This window comes from Notechis scutatus, chromosome 1, assembly GCF_049901735.1.
Source record: "Notechis scutatus isolate UNSWTSFEM ecotype Mainland chromosome 1, rNotScu1.2, whole genome shotgun sequence".
NCBI classification, from domain to species: Eukaryota; Metazoa; Chordata; class Lepidosauria; order Squamata; family Elapidae; genus Notechis; species Notechis scutatus.
Genome location: NC_142009.1, coordinates 276322360 through 276345800, shown reverse-complemented (window position 1 = coordinate 276345800; position 23441 = coordinate 276322360). Strand labels below are relative to the sequence as shown.

At 38.7% G+C, this 23441-nt stretch overlaps 1 protein-coding gene across 3 annotated transcripts in view; it reads left to right on the top strand.

The window, feature by feature from the left end:
- MAPKBP1 (mitogen-activated protein kinase binding protein 1) overlaps positions 1-23441 on the top strand; it is a 134761-nt gene that overhangs the window by 103600 nt on the left and 7720 nt on the right. For 2 of the 3 annotated variants that reach the window (XM_026664608.2, XM_087951673.1), the window contains 9 exons: positions 9574-9722; positions 10755-10798; positions 11754-11990; positions 12323-12492; positions 13427-13563; positions 15225-15404; positions 16030-16105; positions 17137-17429; positions 18790-19695. In XM_026664608.2, coding sequence (XP_026520393.1) covers positions 9574-9722; positions 10755-10798; positions 11754-11990; positions 12323-12492; positions 13427-13563; positions 15225-15404; positions 16030-16105; positions 17137-17429; positions 18790-19695 — 2192 coding nt within the window. The remainder of the gene's footprint in view (positions 1-9573; positions 9723-10754; positions 10799-11753; positions 11991-12322; positions 12493-13426; positions 13564-15224; positions 15405-16029; positions 16106-17136; positions 17430-18789; positions 19696-23441) is intronic. The other variant, XM_087951674.1, reaches the window with a different exon arrangement.

The following is a 23441-nucleotide window of genomic DNA, read 5'->3' as shown; positions in this document are numbered from 1 at the left end:
TTTTGACAAAAATGACATTTAAGCAGGTTAAATTATATCATTGCCTTTGTTAGTGCTGTATTAGTATTAGAATTCTTTATTGGCCAAGGGTGATTGGACGCACAAAGAATTTGTCTGATGCAAAACTCTCAGTGTACATACAAGCAATAAGTGATAAATCATGATCGTAGTCATCATAAAAATACATTCATTCATCATAAATCATAAGATACAACACTTAGTGATAGTCATAGGATACTAAATAAGCAATCAACATAAATCATACTAAGATACGATTGAAGAAGAAGATTGCGACAAAGAAGAATGAACAAGTAATCTTAGGTGGGGGGAAAAAAGGAAAGGGGGGAAAGAGAATGAAAAGTTTAAGATTGGGAAAAACAACTCCAAAAAAAAAAAAATAGAGTGAAAAATAAGTATAAAATCAGAAAGCAACAGAAGAGGGAAATGCAGAAGAGAGAATTAGAAGTAGAGAGACAAGGGGGTAAAAAGGGGAGGGAGAAGAAGAGAGGGAAGAAAGAAAGGAAAAGAAGTTATAAAGGACAGAAACAAAATATAGAGAAACAGGGCCTATTTAGAGCTAATGGGTGAAAATTTAATGGAAAAAGGGATTCTGCAAAGGTACATAAGATAGTATTGTTATATTAGAAATAGAAATAATTTTAGAAAATATGAAACAATGTATGATTAAAATGTCTGATAAAATAGCTATTGTTATTCAGTGGAATGCTTGTCAATAAACAAATGTAACAAAATGAATATTTAATGATTTACAAAACATATGTGAAGAGAAATAAGGGAAAAATTAATTATGGAGATTATATGTGTCTTTAAGGAAGTATGATATTTAATTGAAAAGAAGTGTTAAAGATGTTAAGATTTTAATGATTATTAATGATAGAATTGAATTGGAATGGAATGAGGCTTTAGAATTACATACATTTATAATCTTTTTTTTTAAAGAATATAGTGTGTATTATAAGAATGTACCAAGCAGAATTCAATTGGAAGTTATGTATTATATTGAAGGTCATAGCCTTAAGGTATATATTGAAGTTTAAATAAGAGTTGAATGGATATAATTAAAAGATATAAAGGTGTCATACTCCAATTAGTAACTACAGGAGAAAAATTGTTTAATGAGAAAAGATAATATGAAATTGAAACAGAACAGACAAAAGTAAAAATATAATGATTTGAATTGAGATGAGATAATCAAAATAAAATTGAGAAAATTAAAAGAGGGGAAAAACTATATAGAAAATGTAGAATAGTATAAGATATGGAATAGAACACAAAAAGGAGCATGAAATTGAGTTTTGTGTCTGTATAAAGAAGTTCAACCCGGGACCATGCTATTTTCAAAAAAGATGTTTTACTTGTGTGAAAACCCAAATAAAACTTTATTTAAATAAATAAATAAATCATACTAGGATACTAAGTAAGCAATATAAGTACTAAGATACAAGCAACAAAGTTATAGTCAAAAAAAGATGAGATAGTTACAGTTAGAGGGAAGATGGGAAAGAATAATAAAATAATAAGTTCATCTTTCCTAGAAAACAAATCATGCTCCCATATCTGGTAAAGAGCAGGAAAGTCATCTCCTTTAAACAAAATTAATAAGGCGTACTTTAAAAAAATATACATAAATATGCATATGTTCAAATTTTACAGATAATACCAGTACTTCAAATATAAGCACCACCAAGGAAAACAGCAGCAGCAACAAAATACTTTACTGATCTCAGTGTTTAAAGAACTTGTCTTTTGAGCGGGTTTCCAAAGTTTAATCAAATACTAAAAGAAAAGTTGGTGTATGCTGTGCTTTTTCCTTTCTTAGTCAAGAAAAAGCACAGCATATACCATTTTTCCTTTTAGTATTTGATTAAACATTGGGAACCCCCTCAAAAGATTTCTCCTCTCTCCTCTCCTTGTTTTAAAAGGCATCATCTTTTTCTATCTCCTGAAAAGGAAGGGACTGTGTTAATGCACTCTGTGCCTGGCTGAGGACATCTCTCTCTTATGGGGCTAGGGACTGAAAGTGAGGCCTGAAGGGTTGACTGGCAGCTACAAACACAGTGACATTTACAGTCATGGCAACACTTACTATTTATTTCCTTCTAATCCTTTATATTTTAAACTTTAAGCAATGCATCAGCAAAATAAATAGCAGTAAAATGCTAGAAACATTCTCAAGAGTCTCAGAGCATATAAAGGTATGTTTGTATTCTTAAAGAACTCAGTATTTCTGTCAAGAAGACATTGGTAGCGACAGGAGTAATATAGTGAAAATTACTTCTTTCGTATAACTAAAAAATGGGAATTGTATGTGAAAAAAATAAGTCCTTTTAAGGATTTTTTTTGGTTATGTCCATTGTCCAATTAGTGTTCTTTCCTACACCTTTAAATAGCATGAATTCAAAGGCAGACATATTTTGGTTTTCCAGTATTTTGTGGAAGAAAATCTGTTACTGCGTAACAATATAGTTTCATTTATTATTATAGTTTCTTTGGTACTATATGGGAAAAATAAATAGCATATCCACATCTGACTTACTTACCCAAGGATGTATTTCTTAAAGCATTTCAATGTTAATATCATATATGTGGGTTTTTTTAAAAAAGGGACTTAACTAAACCGATTGGATTTAATTGCCTAAATGGTCCCTTTCAACTATATGACTCAATTCCTTCCTTCCTTCCTTCCTTCCTTCCTTCCTTCCTTCCTTCCTTCCTTCCTTCCTTCCTTCCTTCCTTCCTTCCTTCCTTCCTCCCTCCCCCTCCCTCCCTCCCTCCCTCTCTCTCACCACTTGTAATTCTCCTGGGCCACTTGGGGATGGTGAATCACAACAAGTGCAGATATATTGAAGATAAATGCCTCCAGTAACAGACTGAGGCAAACTATGGGTAGGTGAGGACATCTAAATGAAGAACCTTGTGGTTGTCTCTCTTTTGCTATGCTTACGTTTGTTTCAAGGTGGAGTTTTTAAGCCACAGTTCTGAAATTGCCAGTGGCCAAACTGAGGTTTTCAGGTGAGCCGTTCTACCATCAGGTAACCCATCTTCACGCTAGCTAACAGATAAATTAGATGAATGACCATGGATAGGAGATGCTGCAGTGACCACAACTTTGAGTGTAAAACTGAACTGAACATTGCAGAAATTTCAATTCATAGGAATAATGGATCCTGGATTTTTTTTTACACATTCTTTAGGTTAGCAGGTGTTGGGTACCTTGATTCAAAAAATGTTGCAGTATAACATTTCTCTAGGATAGCTTGAGGGTACGAACAGACAAATAAACATAAAGGGAGTTTTAATAAAGTATAGATTTTGCAGGAATCTATCTGCATTGTTCATCCAGAATTGGACCTCCAATGTGGTATGGTATTGGCCCATTATAATGAAAGAGAAAGAAAGAAAAGGAATGTGTGATTAAAATATAGAGCTAAATAAAATGGCTACATATATGTCAATTTCGGGCTCGACAGTGTGATGACTTTGGGGAATGGGAGGAAGTGATTCTCCATAGTAACCAATCAGACAAGAGAGACAGGGCCCTCTATTGGCCTCAAAGTCAGAGAAAAAAACTAAGAAAGTGGGAGGTTTGTGTTGTGAATCAATAAAAGTGAATAACCTAAATGCAAATTAGGGGTTGAAAACCTGCACACTTGATTGGTCCTTATACAACAACTTGGGATTGGGCCAGAACTAGTCCCTGATTGGCCACTTTTGGGACTATTCTTATTGGTTAGTAGTTTGAACTTGTTGCACATTTTCATTGGTTAATAAGGCAGCAGCTAACCCTATAAAAGGGTTACTGCTGCCCATAGCGTTGCTCTGTTATGTTCTATTACTTTATTAAAGAGTTGAAGTCACTGGTCAGATGTCTGGTCTCCGTTACTCTCCATACCTAACAGTTTGTACTTTCAGTTTTGCAAGATTCTGATGATATAGCCTTACAATAAAATAGAAGTCATGCTTCTTGTCCTGTTTCCTTCCTGGTTTACCTTGGAGAGCCATCATATTTTTAGCCCTATATGCATTTACTGCAGGTATTTGGTTCCATCTAAGCCTTGGTGCCTATTGATATCTGGACCCTATAAGAGAGTATGATACAGATCTTTGCTGTTTGATTGGTAAAGGTTTTTGACTGCCAGCTGTTCTACAATATCAGTAGCTGCTTTTAGCAAGAGCAAGAGCATTTAGACTTATATACCGCTCCATAGTGCTTTACAGCAATCTGACAGATTTATAGTATTGGCATATTGACCCCAACAACCTGGATCCTCACTTTACCAACCTTGAAAGGGTGGAAGGCTGAGTCAACCTTGAGCCGGTCAGGTTCGAACTCCTGGCTATGGGGCAGAGTTAGCCTGCAATACTGCATTCTAACCACTGCGCCACCATGGCTCTTGGTGTGCTTTTATTCCACATCATGCTGTTAAGGAAAAGCTTGAGGGAGAAACTGGAATAGATTGTATTCTTATTTAAAATAAAAGGATTATAAGCTTAGTTCAATGCTGAAAACAAATCCCAGGCTGGAAATTAGAGTGGCGAGATATAAATAGAGGACAGACCTCTGTAACTTTTAATACTTAAGTTGAAGAGGGAACTTCTGTGATCTTAGGAGATATTCTCCTTAATGCTGTTTCTTCAAAGAGAAGAAACAATTATGTTGCTTTGAAGCAAAAAAAATTAATAAATAAACAAAATAATAAAATAATTTCTAAATAATCGTTGTCTCCTATAGGGTTTATGCTGGATATACTGTACAGTACTGCTTTATGCCTGACTGCAGCTGTAGATCTTGACTGATCTTGCCAGCTTGATATTGACAATATCCTCCTGAAGCTAATGATTCATGCTAGCCTTGCCTTTGCTTCGAATTTAAGTACCTGCATGTTATGGTTTTAAAGATAAACAGTTATGACTAGACCCAGTCACTTATTTTTTTACAGCACTGCTTGCTGTAAACAATCAATTAAAGGTTTCAGGATAAAATTTTATGATATTTCAGCATTTGTTTGCTACCCATAATCAAGTGTGAAATTAAAGTGTGAGGTGAGTGTGTACCGAGTAGAAGGTATAAGGGTATTTAGCAAGGAGCATACCTGCTTGTTTTCTCTCACAACCCCCAAATTTATTTATTTATTTATTTGATTTAATTTGTCAATCACTTACAAGATAATAGGTATAAGTATAAACATGAGTAAGATTACAGGATATAGGCACAAATAAATGGGGACAATAGGACAGGGATGGTAGGCACAATGGTACACTTATGCACGCCCCTTATAGACCTCTTAGGAATGGGGTGAGATCAATAGTGGATAGTTTGAGGTTAAAGGAGTTGGGGGTTAGAGGATGTAACAACAGAGTCAGGTAGTGCATTCCAGGCATTGACCACTCTGTGGCTGAAGTCATACTTTCTGCAATCGAGTTTGAAGCGGTTTAAATTGAGTTTGTATCTGTTGTGTGCTCTTGTATTGTTGTGGTTGAAGCTGAAGTAGTCATTGTAGCAGATAATTTTGTGTGCTACACTTAAGTCTAACCATAGGCGGCGTAGTTCAAGGTTGTCCAAGCCCAAAATCTCAAGCCTGGTGATATAGGGTATTCTGTTGCAAGCAGAGGAGTGTCGTACTCTTCTCGTGAGATACTTTTGGACCCGCTTGATTATATTAATATCCGATATGCAGTGCGGATTCCAGACTGATGAGATATATTCGAGTATTGGTCTAGCAAAAGTTTTGTATGCACTAGTTAGCAATTCGATATTTCTGGAGGAGAAGCTTTGTAAGATTAGATTTACAACTCTTAATGCCTTTTTGGCAATGCTGTTACAGTGAGCTCTGGTGCTTAGGTCATTTGATATGAGAACTCCAAGGTCCTTGACAGAGTGAGGATCGTCAATGAGATCATATCCATCTAGTTTGTATTTGGTGATCGCAAAGGTCATTTATATAGAGTATAAAGAGTGTGGGTCCTAGAATGCTGCCTTGGGGGACACCGCTGTTAACTGGAGCAGGGTTTGATATAGCGTTTCCTATTTTTACTATTAGTTGCCTGTTTGACAGGAACACAGTAATCCACTTATGAAGGGATCCAGAAATGCTGTAAGAGTTTAGTTTTAACAGTAGTTTGTCATGTACCACTGAATCAAAGTCTTTGCAGAAGTCTATGTAAATTGTTTCTATAGCTTTACCCTGGTCAAGTAGAGTAGTCCATATGTTTTTGCAGTGTAAGAGTTGAAGATTTCAGCACAATTTTTTTCCTGAAACCAAATTGTTTTTTAGAGAGTAGGTTGTTTGACTCTAAGTGGAGGATGATGAATTGGTTAATGATTGATTCCATGACTTTGCAAGTGACACAACACAGTGAGATTGGTCTGTAGTTTTCAACCAGGCTGAGGTCACCTTTTTTGAAGATAGGGATGACCGTAGCTAAGGACCATAGGTTTGGTAAGGAGCTGGTTCTGAATGATATCTCATATATAATGTTTAGGGGTTCTGCTGTAGTAGAGGAGAGCTTTTTTAAGAAGTATGCACATAATCCATTGGGTCCAATAGATAGGGATGGTTTTAGGTTATGTAGTGCCTTTTCTACGTTATCTTCTGTAAAGTCAATATGTAGTAGGTCATTACAGTTAGTTGTGGTACGACTAGAAAATGTGGGGTATGAACTATTGCTGTTTACAAAGACTGAACTGAAGAATGTGTTGAAGAGATTGGCCTTAACAGATGCTTCATCATTGCAGTCTTTCCCATTTGGTCCTTTTAGGGGTGGGATGGTTCTTGAGTCTTTAAGTTTGGTGTTTACAAAATTGTAGAAGGCGCAGGTGGATTTTGTACGTAGGTTTTCCTCTTGCTTGCAGTGGTAATTTGTGCATTCTGCCTTTATCTGTTGGCATAAGGTGTTGTATTGGTTTTTAAAGTTTGCTACATTCCACACCAGATTTATTTTCAGTGTCTAAACGTAGCCAGTGGAAAAATAGGCTAGGTAGTTGCTGCTGGATCAGGTTTTGAATGACAATTAAGGAAGGGAATTACTACCTGCGCTATAACTTGCCATTCTTCTCCTCAGTCTCTCCTGCAAGTATCTACACAAACATTATCAAAGGAAGCATGATATTAGAAACTCCCCTTGGCCTCATAAGCAACCTAGACCCCTTAACTCTTTTTGCGAACCAATAAACTAAAGTGGTTTCTTTTCATCAGGTCACTTATTAGCTTCTGGACTCACATCTGCACAATATTACCCAAAGCTTTGTGGCTCCTTCATGCGTTCAAAAACAACACAGCTTAGTGGATTTGCAGGGAAGGTTAAAACCAACAAGCTCTGCCCTTTGTACATGCGTGCTGTATGACATTAATTACATGTAAAACAAGAGACAAGGTTTGGATCACACTGTCATCATTGCCACCATCTTTCTTTTTAAAATCTGCCCTGAAGGATGCCATGTAGTTCTGCGGATAAATCCGAGCAGTGGGAAAATACTGTAAGTAGTATGGAAATGACACTTGCAGTTTTAATTAGCCTATTAATATGAAAGCCTGAATTTCCTCTTTCTGTAAAAAAGAAATATTAAAGAACTGAATAACCTTTAAGTCCTAAGTTTTACATTCTTGTTAATTTGTAAACTGTAGGAAAATCTGGTAGATCAAATTATTGTCATTCCTGGAGCTTTGCATGGTGACAAATACAAGTTGATGGTAGAACTGTAGGCTTTCTTATGCGTGGTCATGAAATGAATGGATGAATTTCCATGTGGCATTATTTGGAACTAATAGGCTTAGTTGCTCTAGATCAGCAGTCGCCAACTGGTGGGCCGCAGCCCACTGGTGGTCCACGAGAATATTTTGGTGGTCCACAAAGAAATGCCACTCCAAAGCAACCAACCTCCCAAAGCAATTAATCCAGGCTGCAGGGAACACAAGGCTGCACCGCCCACATGGCCCGCAGGAACACAAGGCTTCTGCCGCTTGCATTAGGAACAATACGAGGTAGTGAGGGGAGGGGGGAAAGGGCGGAGGGGGGAACTTGCCTGGCCACCAGGTTGCTTCTTCAGCTTCTTTCTTCTTCTGTTTTTGGTTGCACGCAAGGAAAGCAGCCAAAGTCTTTCTTTCTCTGCCCCAAACTCTGCCAGAAATGAGTCTTTGTGACCCTGCAAGGCATCCTGCTCCAAGAGGCTGCACCGGCGAAGACTCACTTCTGGTGGAGTTTGACAGAAAGAAAGAAAGACTTTGGTTGCTTTCCTTGTGTGCAGCCTGAGAATGGAGCTCAAAGCAGGCTAGGAATGGGGCTGCCTTGGAGGGGATGGGGGTGTGTGAGGGAGAGAGAGAAAGAGAAAGAGAAAGAGAAAGAAAATCACCAGCCCTCGAGGTTAGATCGGATCTTTCTTTTTTTATCCCCTCCCTCTAGGAACCGTGCTCAAAGCAGGCTAGGAATGGGGCTGCCTTGGAGGGTGTATGTGTGTGTGTGTGTATGTGTGTGTGTGAGGGATCCGTGTGTGTGTGTGTGTGTGTGTGAGAGAGAGAGAGAGAGAGAGAGAGAGAGAGAATATATCACCAGCGCTCCGAGGTTAGATCAGATCTCTCTTTCTCTCTCCTTCTCCCTCCCACCAATGTCAGCAAGCCAAGTCAGTCAAAATTCACATTAGTGGTCCCCGGGATTTAAAATAATGAGTTTGGTGGTCCCTGAGGTCCAAAAGGTTGGCGACCCCTGCTCTAGGTTCTTTGGCTGGAAAAGAGATGTAATCATGTATGTATTCATCCTGAATGTGCTCAGATGATGTGCCAATAATTCCTGCTTATCAGTTGCACTGTAATTAAACTTTTATCTTTGATACTTTAAACATTATTTTTTACTTGTTTTATGGCTAAAAGTGTAACACTGAGATTGGTAGATGGGTTTACATTGTCATCTTCCTCAACATAACTGATTTTTCTTTTCCAAGAAGGGTAGTAGTTTTTGACTGTAGATTTTATTTTTATAATTAGTTAGTTTACTTTATTGTACCTCGTACAACGAAGTCAAACACCATCTTCAGTGCTAAATAGTGCTAAAATGAAAATTATAAAAGTAAAAGGCTAAATGACATAATTTAATACTGTTCAAGAGCTTTGAAGTAGCATTGATTTTGAGTGGGGGAAGTTTAATTGTACTTATGACTCTCATTTTTAGAATTTTACAAGCATCCCAACAGAGATGTGGGCTGGAATTTTTTTCAAGATCAAAATGTTCCGTGGATATTATTATTTTTTTCATTCTGGGCAAGTTTGGCAGTTTCAAAGCTGTGTGATGTTGCTTGTTCTAAAAACCTGAGAAGCAGGGATTTATTTCATGGCTCTTTCTCATATCAAATAATATAGCTCAAGTACTTGGGTAGACCATGGATTTTAAGATAAATATGTTAACTGGAATCATGCTCATTTTCCAATTCAAAAATTTCCAGAAATCTCAGATTTTACCTTTATTTGTAACATATAAATGGAGCTGTATGCAAAACTATTTTTAATTAAGAATGTTTACACTTACTATATAATTAAGCTCATTTTCATGTAACTTCTCTAGGCATGAATCAGTCTCCGTCCTCTCATCTGCACCAGTGCTTTCATCAGACAGCGATAAGGATGGTGAAGATGAAGGAAATGATGAGGATGAGTTACATGGTCTACAGCCTTTCCAAATGACAACCAATGTCGATCTTGAGAGTTGTTCAGGTATAAGGGAATATGAAGATAGGGGAGAAATACCAATAGCAACAGCACTTTGACTTATGTACTGCTTCACAGCGCTTTACAGCACTCTCTAAGAAATTTCCAGAGTCAGCATATTGCCCCCAACAATCTGGGTCCTCATTTTACCCACCTCGGAAGGATGGAAGGCTGAGCCAACCTTGAGCTGTTCAGGATTGAACTGCTGGCAGTTGGCAGAGTGAAGTATGAGAGAAACAATAAATTTAGAAACAAGATCACATAGCCTTTCTTCATTTTCATCAAACATAATAATTCAAACAGCCTGACAGCCTTTTTTTAAAGTTGCCTCATACCTTAAGCAGCTGAAAGTTGTCTTTAATTTTCCCAGTGTGAGTATTTTCTTTTTTAAGCAGACAATAATATGCAACAATTTTGCTATGAGCACAATCCAAACACTTTACTGAACCCAAGATTTTTGTCATAGTCAGATGACTTTCTAGAGTAGAAGACCAGCCTGATACCTATTGCTATGTTGGCCTTCCAGGCTATTTTGCTAACACATAGAGAAAAAAGGGTAGAAAATTATTTTTAAGCAACATTAAAAATGAAAGAAAAGCTAGAAGTATCTATATAAGAAAACATACATAAATATACATGTGAGGTCAATGAACAGTTATTAGCAGTAGAATTAACTGTACTATGACGTGACGTTGGTATTCTTGGTATTTAAAAATGAGTTATATGAACCTTATTTTTATGTACCAATGAAAGCATACCATGCTGAAACTCATTTGGTTTTTAAACTGTATCAACCCTGATTCCTTTTTTATATTCAAAGACATTGCAAATAGATTACTTTGGCTGTGCTTTGTGTATTACTGAACAGTTGTTTTGGGGAAAATAGGAGGAGAAAGGAGTATTAGGAATGTCTGCTGCCTTGAGTTATTTATACAAATAATAAAGGCAGTATAAAATAAAATAAAAACTTTGGGCAAAAACCAAAATCCATTATTTTTTGTGCTTACTAATCTGATTCGTTTTCTGTCCTAAATTCAGATCTTTCTCTTTCAAGAAGCTTATCTCACTGGGAAATGAGACGGGTAAGCTTTCAGTACATATTTAAAATTGAACAGTAGATGGTTAGTCTTGCAGCGTAGTGTGAGTAAATATACATGATACGCTAATGTTGACTCTTGATAGTTTTTAAATGACAAAGCATCTATATATTCAACTGCAATTCAAGCAGTTACCTGCCAAGTACATATAAGTTCTTAGAAATATTAGCCTTTGCAATTCTCCTCAAAACAGATAGCTTTGTCCTGGTGAGTGATTTATTGAACATGTCAAAACTCGGAAAGTAGAAATAAAATTTATTTATGCAAGCATTTTTATCTTGCCCACACCAGAGATTCTATGGATTGTATAGTACAGACTGTTATTGCAATAAATTTTTCAATGAGATCTTGCATTGTTTAAATGAAATTAACAATTTAACCATAAAACTGAATGATATTTATGTATCGGTGATTATTACTTTGGCAGCAATTTTTAGGCAGACTTGTTCCCCCTTCTGTGAATAACGCTTGCACATGAAAGTACAGAAAAAAATGATAGAAACCATGTGCTTATTTTTAATGGGCTACTTTACTTAATCTCCCCAATGAGAATATTGTGCTTTAACGCTGTCAGTAGAAGCATGAGAAGTAAAACTCATTGTTAGCTTTCTGATGGTAATAGTTGAAGTACATAGAAACAACTATTGTTCCTTTTCATTTTCCTATTCTAAAGATGAAGAGCTTTCTTCCATTGTTTTTAGAAATCTTATATCATTCCCTGCCATCTACACCAAACTTTCCTACCTAAAACGTCAGGATTACTTGACTGTGTAGGAATTCTAGAAATTTTAACTATGGCACATCTGCAGCTTTTTAGGTTGAACTGAAGAAGGTTGCCCTATATTGTTGTTTTTCTTTTGTTATAGTTGTCCTGGAATATTGCAATTTCCTGAGCAGATTTATCATTAGAGCATTTTAAAAATAATTGTACCCCTTTTAGGCAAAAGAAATGGCAATGATCCAGGCTTCAGAAAACACCATGAGCAAGATGCCTCGGCAACGGAGCCGTTGGACCCAGCCAACAAGCAGTTTAGAGATGACAGTTAAATCTATGCTTGATCTACGTCAACTGGAGTCTTTCTCAGTCTCTCGTTCTGCTAGTCAGGATTCTCTTTCCCAGGCCAGCAATGGAGATGACCACAAAGAACACCCCAATGTTCCAAATTATGCCAAGAAAGTAAGAAATCCCCTTCTCAAATTGAATCCCGCCCCCCCCCCCCCAAAAAAACCCCAGGAGATTCCTTAGTTTTGCCACAATTGGGGGGCAGGGGAGGAATGGTTAGAGAAGGGTTGTTCTGCAATAAAACCTATCATTTTGGCCCATGGGAACTCTAATACAAATGACTCCAGTGATATAAAAGCATTAATAAAATGCTCCATGTAAATAATTTTGATAGATCAGTTCCTGCCTTTCTTGTCAGGTGTTTCCTTAATCGTAGGCTTCCAATCTTCCATGTGGCTTTACTCATATACAGGTATTGTGTTTTCACTACTTGACTCCCTTTGCAGGAAGGAGGCTCCACAGCTCTTGAAGAAAATCACCCTTGCCTTCGACCTCAAGTAATTAGACTTGTGTCCTGTGAAGGAGGGATTTTCCCACAGGAAATGGAACCTTCAGAGAGTGAAGAATGTGTCATCTACCCAGAACAAGATGATCTTCCTCCTGCTGATATCAGCAGGTCAGAAAGATTTTTTTTTTGTTTCTGTGCCTTGACTTACTTACTTATTGGGATTTGAAGGCCACCCAAAAACAGAATGATTCTGATTGGCTTGAGGTTTAAAACAGAAAAATAGTAACAAGGAACAAGATGTTTGGACAATAACCCACATAGCAACACCTCAATAGGGCTCCACCAGTTCGGGTGAACTGGTAGTAAAAAATGCTACCGTTCAGCCGAACCGGTAGTAAAAAAACAACTACCAGTTCAGCTGAACCAGTATTTTTTCCCCCCTCCTGACCGTCAGCTGGTCTGATGATCAGCTGTGTCGGGATCTCCCTTGCTGTCTTACTGCTTCACCCAGGAGGCTTCCCTGAGGCCCAGGAGGCAAAAGGAGCGCTTGGGGAGGAGTGCTGCGCAGCCCCCCCGTGCTCCGTTTTGAGTCTTCCAAAAATGCCTCCCCAGGAAGCAAAAAAATAGAGAGCGGGGGAGAGTTGCATGCCCCCCTGTGCTCTGTTTTTGGCCCTCCTGGGCCTCAGGGGGGCAGAAAAATGCCCTTCAGGAGGCTTTCCTGAGGCCCAGGAGGAAAAAAAAATGGAGCGCTACATTTAAAAAAAAGCCACACCTACCCAGTCACATGGCCATGCCCACCTAGCCACGGGTAGTAGAACTGGTAGTAAAAATATTTGCATCCCACTCCTGACCAGGAACAATATGAATTTCTGGGGAGATATCATTCCAGGGATCAGGCACTGCAACAGAAAAGGCATGCTTTCTAGAGATCATTAGTTGACATTATTTAAGAGACTTGCAGGGTACCAACTGTGCCTGATTTTACCAGATGGGCAGAAACCATGGGAGATAGGCAGTTATTCAGATAGCCTGGCCCTGCGCATTGAAGGGCTCTATGAGTGATAACAGCTTTGCACATTTGTATTCTTCTTTTCTCTTACAGTGATTTCCAAGTAAAAGCACTTCCACATGGAAAACTGGGTAGAAGCTACAATAGCAATGAAGGCCCAGATAAGCACAGCCCCGACAGTGCTTGTTCTGTGGATTATAGCAGCAGTCGGCTATCAAGTCCAAATGAAGGTGAGTCCTTTGAAATCATTTGGACTCATAGCCCACCCAATTTTCTCTACCGGTCAATTCAGTCGTGGCCACAAAACCCACTCCAGATTAAAATATTACCTTTTTAATTCTGAATTTCATTTGAATTGTTCTCAGATAAAAGCTTAATCGAAGTCTCTTTCACTGCTATTCAGCATCTGTTTTACTGTGCTACAGTAAATACCTGGGAAAATCACTAGACCATATATTGTACAGGCAGTTCCGTATAGCTTTAATCTTTATATCCTATGGAATTACTACAATGCTTGGCAAATGGCTCAAGAAAAAAAGTATGTAATGAAATTGCAACATCAGTTACCCACACAGAACAAACACTGAAATTAACCTTAGCTTAGAATGCATCAAATAGCATGAACACCATAACATTTTAAAAGCGTGAGCACATTTTAAGGAAACATTGATTCTCCTTAAGATAATGGCATATATTCTTGGTTAACTGAAAGTTTTATTAAATGAAGAATGTATTTTCTGAAAATATTTTCTGGATATATAGACTGGAATTCTTCTCAGAATAATTTATATATGCATTTTGTGAGAATAGGGAGAAATGATCTGGTAAGGCTCACTCAAAGGACAAGATGTATGGGATGGAGAGATATACGTTTACTGAAACTATTGCACTATTATAGGGATTAGAGTTTAAAGTTAGTTGAATTAATTCTTTGAGGGAAACATTTCTTTCTCCATGTAGGACTTCTTCAAGTAAGGACAAAGAATTGCTTTCCCCTTCCTTGTTTTTCCAAAAGAGCAAACAAACCAATATGTGTCAGCTGAAAAATTAATACTCCAGATTGAATCCTTCTTGCATAATATTGCAAAGAAAAAGCCTTTGGAGAGAAAGGGGAGATGATAATAATGATATCATAAGAGTAAACCTAAAATTATAGATTGCTTATTAGTGCTGGAGAAAAAAAACCCACAGAGCATAAACAATATCATAGAGCATAATAGGGTTGGAAAAAAAAATCGGTTGAAATTTATGTGGAAAATTTGGCTGTTTACAAATGTCACTGGGATCCTGTGCCTGAAGAGTTTTGCAAAGTGAGATCAACATTTGGTGGGTTTTCAAAATTCAAACTGCTAGACACATAAATACAATACACCAGGTATTAACTGTTAGAGCAAAAAGATATAGTTCACTGATAGGGCAGTACACAGAGACAGTTTAATGGATGAAAATCAACTGGAGAAAAATAACAGAATATTGTGATTTTAAAATTGGGCTTAAAAAGATTATGGTGAAAAATATCAGTTGTCATGCCAATTATGACTATAACTTGATATACTTCCAAAATATTTAGCAAGTTTTAAATTTGTTGGACTTGACAGGCTAATTTTGTGAAATACTTGGAACTGCGTACATATTATACTATATTCCCTAATTCTTAAATCCTTGGCTAAGTTCTGAATCATTGGAATCAACATTCATTTGATTATGATATGATATATATTTGAAAAATAGAACAACAATAATGATACCATCCCCATGTGCCCAGAATTGTTATAGTGGAATGGACCAAGAATTTTTCTGTTAATGATGGAATGACTTAGTGCAATGTATTCTTTCAGGTTTCACTGGTATAATGTTTTGTATAAATTGCATATGATGTATATAATTTCAGATTCTGAGAGTACCGAGCCTCTTAGTGTGGATGGCACTTCAGACTTGGATGAGCAAGTGGGTGAAGAAGATGAGGAAGATGTAAACACTGGATTATTGGATGGAGATGTTCCTACGACTCCAGATCAAGAGAAGTTCCTCAAGCAGCATTTTGAGACTCTAGCCAGTAACAGTGATAAGGGTACATTAGCATATTTAATGGAAATTATAACTGTTAACTCAATTTCCCTGTCAGGCACAAGTACCTTAATCTTTGATATATTAATTTGTAGATTCATACCCCTTGTCATACAGTCTATAAGAAGATAAGTGATGCCCTGCTGAATCCGACTCTTCCATCTAATCCAGCTGTCTATTCTCATGGTGGCTAACCAATTAGAAAAGGAAGTCCACTAGTCTCCCAGTAGATGGCCTTAAGAGCATGATCAGTGAAATGAAAGTAGATTAATGCTCTGGTTTAAATAAGAGCTTAAATAAGCCAAGACAGAAATAGTTGAATTGCCTAATGTTAGAGGAAAGAGTTATAGCAGCTTGCAGCCATGATTTAGTCAAGATGAAACTAATAGTTATCTATTAATTTGCAATCCTGAGAACAATGGCATTAATTTCCATTGAACTCAGGAAATAGTTTGTAAAATGATGTGGGGTGCAAAGCAAAGTATGCTATTCCAGGGATCTTTGTTCTTGTATATTGTACACAAAATAGAAAAGCCTAAGTCAAGTTTCTCTTGCTGAAATTTCACATCCAAATCTCCTGCAGCTTTTCATCCCTAATTTGAGTACTTTTCCTCCTTTTTAAATGACAGATGGCTCATGTAGGACCCTGGAGAGAATGGAAAACAGTATTTCTTCTCGGTTTTTATCTCGGTTTCCAGTACTCAGGTAGAGTTCCATTTTTTATGAATGCAAACGAGCTTTGCACAGACAGAGCAAGCTAAGATGGTATACATTTTAGATCTAAGGAACAAGATGAGATTAAATGAAGCTTCCAATCTTTTTGATGCATATTTTCAGGAAAAGCACAAAAGCCAAAGTGTGCCATGTTTGATCAAGATACTTTATAGGCTATAGTTGCATTTCTTAGGCTGAATAGATAAGTCCATTTATGGTTCAATGAAGATTGAACCTTAAAATTTTTTATTTAATCTTTGCTGTTTAGGCATTTTATTTTACTTCAGCATTTCATTCATCTTGTATAGTAAAAAAAACATATATACTATCCCTTCTTGTTTACTAATTAGCTCCAGTCTGTTTTCATTAGGCGAGGGAGAAAAATGCTTACTTTTCAATGCTGCATGAATATTTAGATTCTTATTATAGAAATATTATGCATGATGGAATGTGAAGCTTATTGTTTTTGTGTATTGGATAAGGGTGTTTATACTATTGAGAAGTCTTTGGTTTGCTTTTTATCAGCATGCAAGAGACAAGAGCAACTGCCTGTATCTCATATTAGTCAAGCGGAACTTACTCTGATAACAGATTTACTTGCTTCAACTTCCTCCTTTTCACTAAATCATCAAGTCACACATAGCCATGCCAATTATCTCACAGTAAGATCTCAACAATGTCATACTAAGAGATTACTCTGATAATAACAGAGTTACTAAGCCTTGCATAGTATAAATTCCTTCCCCCACCCCTAGATCATTCTGTCAAATAATCCCTGCAGGATTAGCCCTTCTGTTCTTATTGGCAACTGTTCTATAAGAAAGTGGGTTTTTTTGTGGAAAGAATTCACCTTAAATATTCTTTAATGGCCTTAGGAAACACTTTTATAGAACTACTCTATTTCATAGTAGTTGGCAAGAATGGAACATAATGATGTTAGGCAGTAGTAGATGGTAGAAATGTGACATTACGATGGCACGTAATTGTCAATCAAATATCTTTTCCTGCATTCAATTCCATAGGGAACCCTCATCTTCTGCATCAAAGCTAGTCCTGGATAAGAAATCTACTGAAGGGTCTGTTTTGCCAAAGCAAGTTACCAATGAACTGCTGAACAATGGGCTTGACTATCAGCACATGCCCACAGAGAATGGCTTCTTTCAAAATGATATTAGGTCATTTTATATGCAGAAAAAAAGGAAATCTGCTGTAGAGATCAACAGAGGACGTGGAAGATCTGTTGGGTCTTTCCCAGATAGTGATGGAGCGGTGGTGCTGCGGAAATCCCAATCAGTTCACAATCTTGCTCCTAATGGTAAGGAAGTGCCTTCCATGAAATGGTTAGAGTGATGACTCAACAATGGGAATCTTATCTGTGAGGCTGAACATCCTTGCATGTTTTTGTTCAGAAAGCACAAGTTCTCAACTACAAAATGTAGTTACTGATCAGTCTCAGAGGGTGGGTTGAGTTGGGCAGACACTGATCGCAAGGGAAAACTAATTCCTACATCCGATGACAAAAAGAGGCAAGTTGACAGTCATTTTTTAAAAAGGCTACAAGTCCAGTGAACCCTGAAAGAAAAGGAAAGTTTACCTAGATCTTTCTTTTAAAAGAGAAAGTGTGAAAGAGATATATCCTCAGGAAAGAAGGTTTGGACTGACTCAGGTGTCTCTCCCAAGCCCTGTGAAAACGTTAGCTGCCCTTCCCTCCCTTATCAATTGTGGGAAAAAGTGAATGGACTTGTTCGTATGTTAGTATTGTTAGTATGCTGAACGAGACTTTGGCAATTCTCCCATGTCCTTGACATGAAACAGGGTTTGGAGAGATCTACAGAAACCTTGAACATATTTTCCTGCTTCCTTTGACATCAGTGGGAGGGTAACAGTTTTAAGAAATAAAAAAAGGAGATGTAGCAGCAATGAAAACAGTAACTGCTTCTCTCCTTTTTTGCCCTGGTGAACTGACCTTGAAAAGGCTTTGAATTATCTGTTGTAGACAGTTTAGTTAGTCCAATCGACTTCAAAGCATCCAGAACTTCTTGGTAACAAGTCAGTTCAGTGTCTAGGAACTGGCATCTCACTTTTTTTTTTTACCCATATTACATGTGTTCTTTGGGACTTCATTTATTTTTCTTAGTAGTTTGCACTACTCACAGGATAAATACCACAAATTCTATGCTAGCAATAACAAACTGGGGTTATTATTCTATGGCACGGGTGTCAAACTTGATAGTTTCATGTGATGTATTGTGACTATGTTTTTTTGCCTTTGTGGAGCTGGGGTGGGCATGGCCTGCATGTGACACATCCAACCCGCAGGTCGCCAGTTTGACAGGTCTGTTATGCCTACTTTTTTCTTAAAGAAGATACATTATTGCAACTTTCATGAGGTTTATTGCATATTAAACAGAGCAAAAGACACAAATAGGACATGTAACACTTATTTCTTGTCTAAATTTTTTAAAACAGAAATTAAGGTAATGATGTTTAAAGAAAAACTGTGTAGAACAAAGTGTGATGGCTCAAAAATATTGAAATAACATTGTTATTTTGCTTACTATTTCTTCCAGAAATTGAAGTGAAATAATTACATTTAGAAGCTGGAGCTCTTTTAATTCTGACTGCACAAATTGCTCCAGACCAGTTGTGTGCATTTATTTATTTCATTTCTACAGATAAAATTCCTGGAGTGATGCTGTCTGTCAGGCAGCGGCCTCAGGCACTAATGATAGGTGAGAAGGAGCCAAAATCCAACCATTGTCAAACATTTTCTGCAACACTATTGAAGATGGAGAATTCCAGCTTTTTGCAAGCCAAAGACATTAAAGCTGCAAAACCAAAGTCCTATATGAGTCCTACTACAAGTTTCATGGCCAAGATGTCCCGTAGTGTGTCTGTGGGAGAGAATCTGTGCTTTGGTGATGGTTCAGAAAACCAGAATGAAGTGAAGATCAACCAGGTATCAGAGAAAACAAGATTAAATTTGTTAGAGGACATTGAGAAGAATAAGCCCTTTGTGAAAGACAACAGCCCAGTGAATCCTTCCCTTCAGCAAACTGCAAGCTCTTTGTCACCCCAGTCCTTTCAGAGCAAGTTGGTATCTAGTCGAGCCCATTTGACCCTTGACATCCCGAAGCCTCTACCTGATAGACCAATATTAGCTTCTTTCTCACCAAAGACGAAGTCAAAAACTGTGCCAGGGTCAGAATCTCCTCAGTCACCTGTTGCTGTTGGGAAAAAGAAGCAGCCTTTTCCTGAAGGATGGGCCTTGAAATTGGAAAGTCAAGCATCTGGATCTCTTGGCCATGGTAAAAGTAGTCCTTTGAGTCCCTGTGCAGACGCTCGGAAAGAGAACCAAACACAGTTGAGATCCAAAGCCCAACTTGAGCCGAGAGTAACTAATTCCAAGCGAAAAGAGCCTTCAGATGACCTGCATCCGATTTCTCCAGAAAAACTGCCACTGGAATGCCCAGACAAAGTTGCCACTACTAGTTATCTGCCAGCTAATGATGAGCATTGCTCTTATGAACAAAGTGGGCCAAGGTCTCCTACAAATGCAAAAGGCCTTGGAAAGGATTCAGGTGTGCACAGATATCCATCTCCTACCTTTCCCGCCTCCCCTTCTGTCTTTTGTCTTTGTGAACCGCTTCTCTGTTCCATCATGTTTCTTTCCATCTAGCTTCTGATTGTCTCATCCTATCTGCACTGTCTCGTTCCATAAGCCATCGTTTTAGTGGTGAGACATTTCAATCTGAGATTCTTCCCCCCCACCTTATTTCTGTTTCCCCTTTTACTTACATTTTGTTTTGGTGCATGCAAATGTTACAGCTCTCATGTTTTTCTTCTTCAAAAGGGAAGTTAGGAATAGGAGTAGAAGCAAAAAATAAACCTTTTAAGTACGTAATATTCTGTATTGTGGAAAATAGGATTTTATGGCCAGTGTTGCCAGAACTTCTCAGCTTTTCTGATACTGTTTGCTAACACTTAAGCAGCGTAAGACAGTGATCCCCAACCTTTTTACGCCGCGGCCGGTATCCCCAACCTTTTTATGGCGCGGCCCGGTACCGGCATTAGCTGGCGCCGCCATCTTTTTGATGAAAAAGTGCTTCGGTGAGCTTTCTACCGGAAAAGCTCACCGGAAGCACTTTTTCATCAAAAGATGGTGGCGCCAGCAAGCCAGCGCCCGGTAGGACTTGTTCCACGGACCGGTACCGGTCCGCGGACCGTGGTTGGGGACCCCTGGCGTAAGAAACATGAGACAATTGGCAAAATAAATAAATAAATAATTGTGAGGTAGTAATCGTTGCTGCTGATGGGGAAAAAAAGCAACATCTAGAATTTAAGGGATCCATTCAAAATATTTCAAGGCTTTTTAAGTTTTAGTAGCAATAGCAATAGTACTTAGACTTATATACCACTTAATAGTGCTTTACAGCCTTCTCTGAGTGGTTTTAAGAGTCAACATATTGCCCCCAACAATCTGGGTCCTCATTTTACTGACCACGGAAGGATGGAAGGCTGAGTCAACCTTGAGCTTGGTAAGAATCGAACTGCTGGCAGCTGGCACTCAGCAGAATTAGCCTGCAGTACTGCATTCTAACCATTGCGCCACCACGGCTCATAGTAGAATGAAAAATGGGGGAAGGAGGGGGTTACAGAAATGTTTGCAAGAGATGAAGATTTGTCCATTGATAATCCTCCACCCTGCAGAATACATTCCCAAAATCTGTTCCGGAAATTTGACAGACTCTCAGGAGCAGAAACCCACCTGCAGAAAATTAAGTATCTTCCATAATTACAGGTTTTTCTATTGGATTTCAAAGCTGTAACATACCTCTATATCACAAGTCAAACAAGTTTGGTTGTTTGAGCAAGTTTACATTGCAGATAATGTAAACTTAGTTTATTTATAAGAGGCCACTAACATTTAACATATTTTTACTGCAAGTTATTTTTTAAAAAGTGTTTAAATTTAGTTGAAAACAAATATTTGAAATGGAACTTTTCTTAGGAGGTTTAACATATTTTGAAAATCTAATATATATATATTTTAAAATAACAGTTCAAAGTGCAGGTAGTTCTCGATTCATGACCATAAATGAGCCCAAATTTTCTGTTGCTAAGTGCGACATTTGTCAAGTGAGTTTTACCCCATTTTATGACTTTTCTTGCCGCAGTTGTTAAGTCAATCACTGCAGTTGATAAGTTAGCAGCACAGCTGTTAAATGAATCTGGTTTCCCCATTGACTTTGTTTGTTAAAAGGTTGCAAAAGATGATCACATGACCCTGGGACACTGCAACCGTCATTAATATGAGTCAGTTGCCAAATGTCTGAATTCTGATCACATGACTATAGGGATGCTGCAATGGTCATAAGTGTGAAAATATTCATGCATCACTTTTTTTCAGTGCCATTGTAACTTCAAATGGTCAGTATTGTAAGTTGAGGACTACCTGCAAAAATATTTGTGGGGACCCTGGTACCCTCTGAGTTTGGTTGGTTTCTTGCAGATGTTTCATTACCAAGTTAGGTAACATCAATGCTGATGATTTTAGCTAGTGACATGCTGTTGTCGATTGACATGCATATAAGTGACTTAACATGTTTCTCTAACAATACGCCCCCCCCCATAGGAAGACCCAGCATGTTTTCTAGGCATCAAATGACATTAAGCCCCTCCCCCCAAATTTAGGCCTAGTTTAAAACATGCAAAATTGGGGGGGGAAGGCGGGGGGGGGAACTTGCCATTAGGAGTGCCCCATGGACAGCTACGCCTCACCATCAGCCACTCCTAACACCATGGTGGAGCACGGAGGGCTCCCTTACCCCTCCCTTACCAAGGTCAGCAGGCAGGCGGTGTCGGCATGGATGTCCGGCAGCGTTTCAGCTGCTTCTCAGGCCTCTGTAGTTTCCACAGTTCCCACCGGTGCTGGCGCCTCTCTCGCCAGCGCCGTCTCCAACAACAGTGGCTGAGTCGCTCCCGCTTTCCCCCCGTCCCCGTAACAACACAAAAAAAAAAACATTTTGAGGTACCTTGGAGCACTGCGCGCTGCGTTTTGGTTTAATCCCGAGCGTCTGGTTGGGCGTGAGAAGAGCCGAGCGAGCGTCTCTGCTGCTGCTACCCTTGGTGCTCCAGCCTCGGGCTCTGCAAGTTTGCAAAAGTCCCGGTGCGCAGCCTGTTCCTGCATTCCAAGCGCCCAGGCTGAGCTGCAGCTGTCCCTCTCTCGCCAACGCCGTCTCCAATAACAGCGGCGGCAGCAGCGGGAACCGTGGAAGCGTTTCAGCTGCTTCTCAGGTGGGGGAGCCGCCTCCATAACTTCCACGGTTCCCGCTGCTGCCGCTGCTGTTATTGGAGACGGCGCTGGCGAGAGAGGGACAGCTGCAGCTCAGCCTGGGCGCTTGGAATGCAGGAACGGGCTGTGCACCGGGACTTTTGCAAACTTGCAGAGCCTGAGGCTGGAGCACCAAGGGTAGCAACAGCAGAGACGCTCGCTCGGCTCTTCTCACACCCACCCAGTCGCTCGGGATTAAACCAAAATGCAGCGTGCGGTGCTCCCAGGTACCTCAAAATCTTTTTTTTCCTGTTGTTACGGGGACGGGGGAAAAGCGGGAGTGACTCAGACGCTGTTGTTGGAGACAGCGCTAGTGCGCGGGGGGGGATTAATTCACCCCCCAAAAGACGTCCTAGCCGTTTTTTTCGGGGCTCAAAAAAAAAAAAAAGGCCCGGCCTTATTTTGTGAGAAACACGGTAGTGATGTGCTGATGATGTTACCTAGTTTGGTAATGAGATGTCTGCAAGAAAACAACCAAGCCCAGAGAGCACCAAAGACCCCACAGTTGAATCCTGAACTACAAATATTCTCTTCTAGTGGTAAGTAACATTTGGAGAGCAATTTTAGGCAACTGAAATGAAAATAGGAAAATGATATTTAATCTCTTTAGAATTGAAAATACAATAAAATAAAATATGTGTCTCATTGACAAGATAGTTTTAGAGCACCTGAGTCTAATCCTAAGAAACCAACTGTGGATATAATTTCTTGATTTGAAATATAAAATTGAAAGAATCATTCCTTCAAAAACTGTAGGCTGTGAAAGGCTTTATATGTTAATACCAACACATTGAATTAAGATAGGAAATTAACTAGAAGGCAATAAAGAGGCTGACATGCTGGCATGTTTTAATACCAGCTACATTGAGTGTTCCTCTTTAATTGGAAGTTTTTGGCTGTCTTCAGCAATAGTCTCTTATATAGTGATTTGCAGTAACTAAGATGAGAAAGCACCATAGCCTGTATAGCACTCAAATTATGGTGCATTTTGAA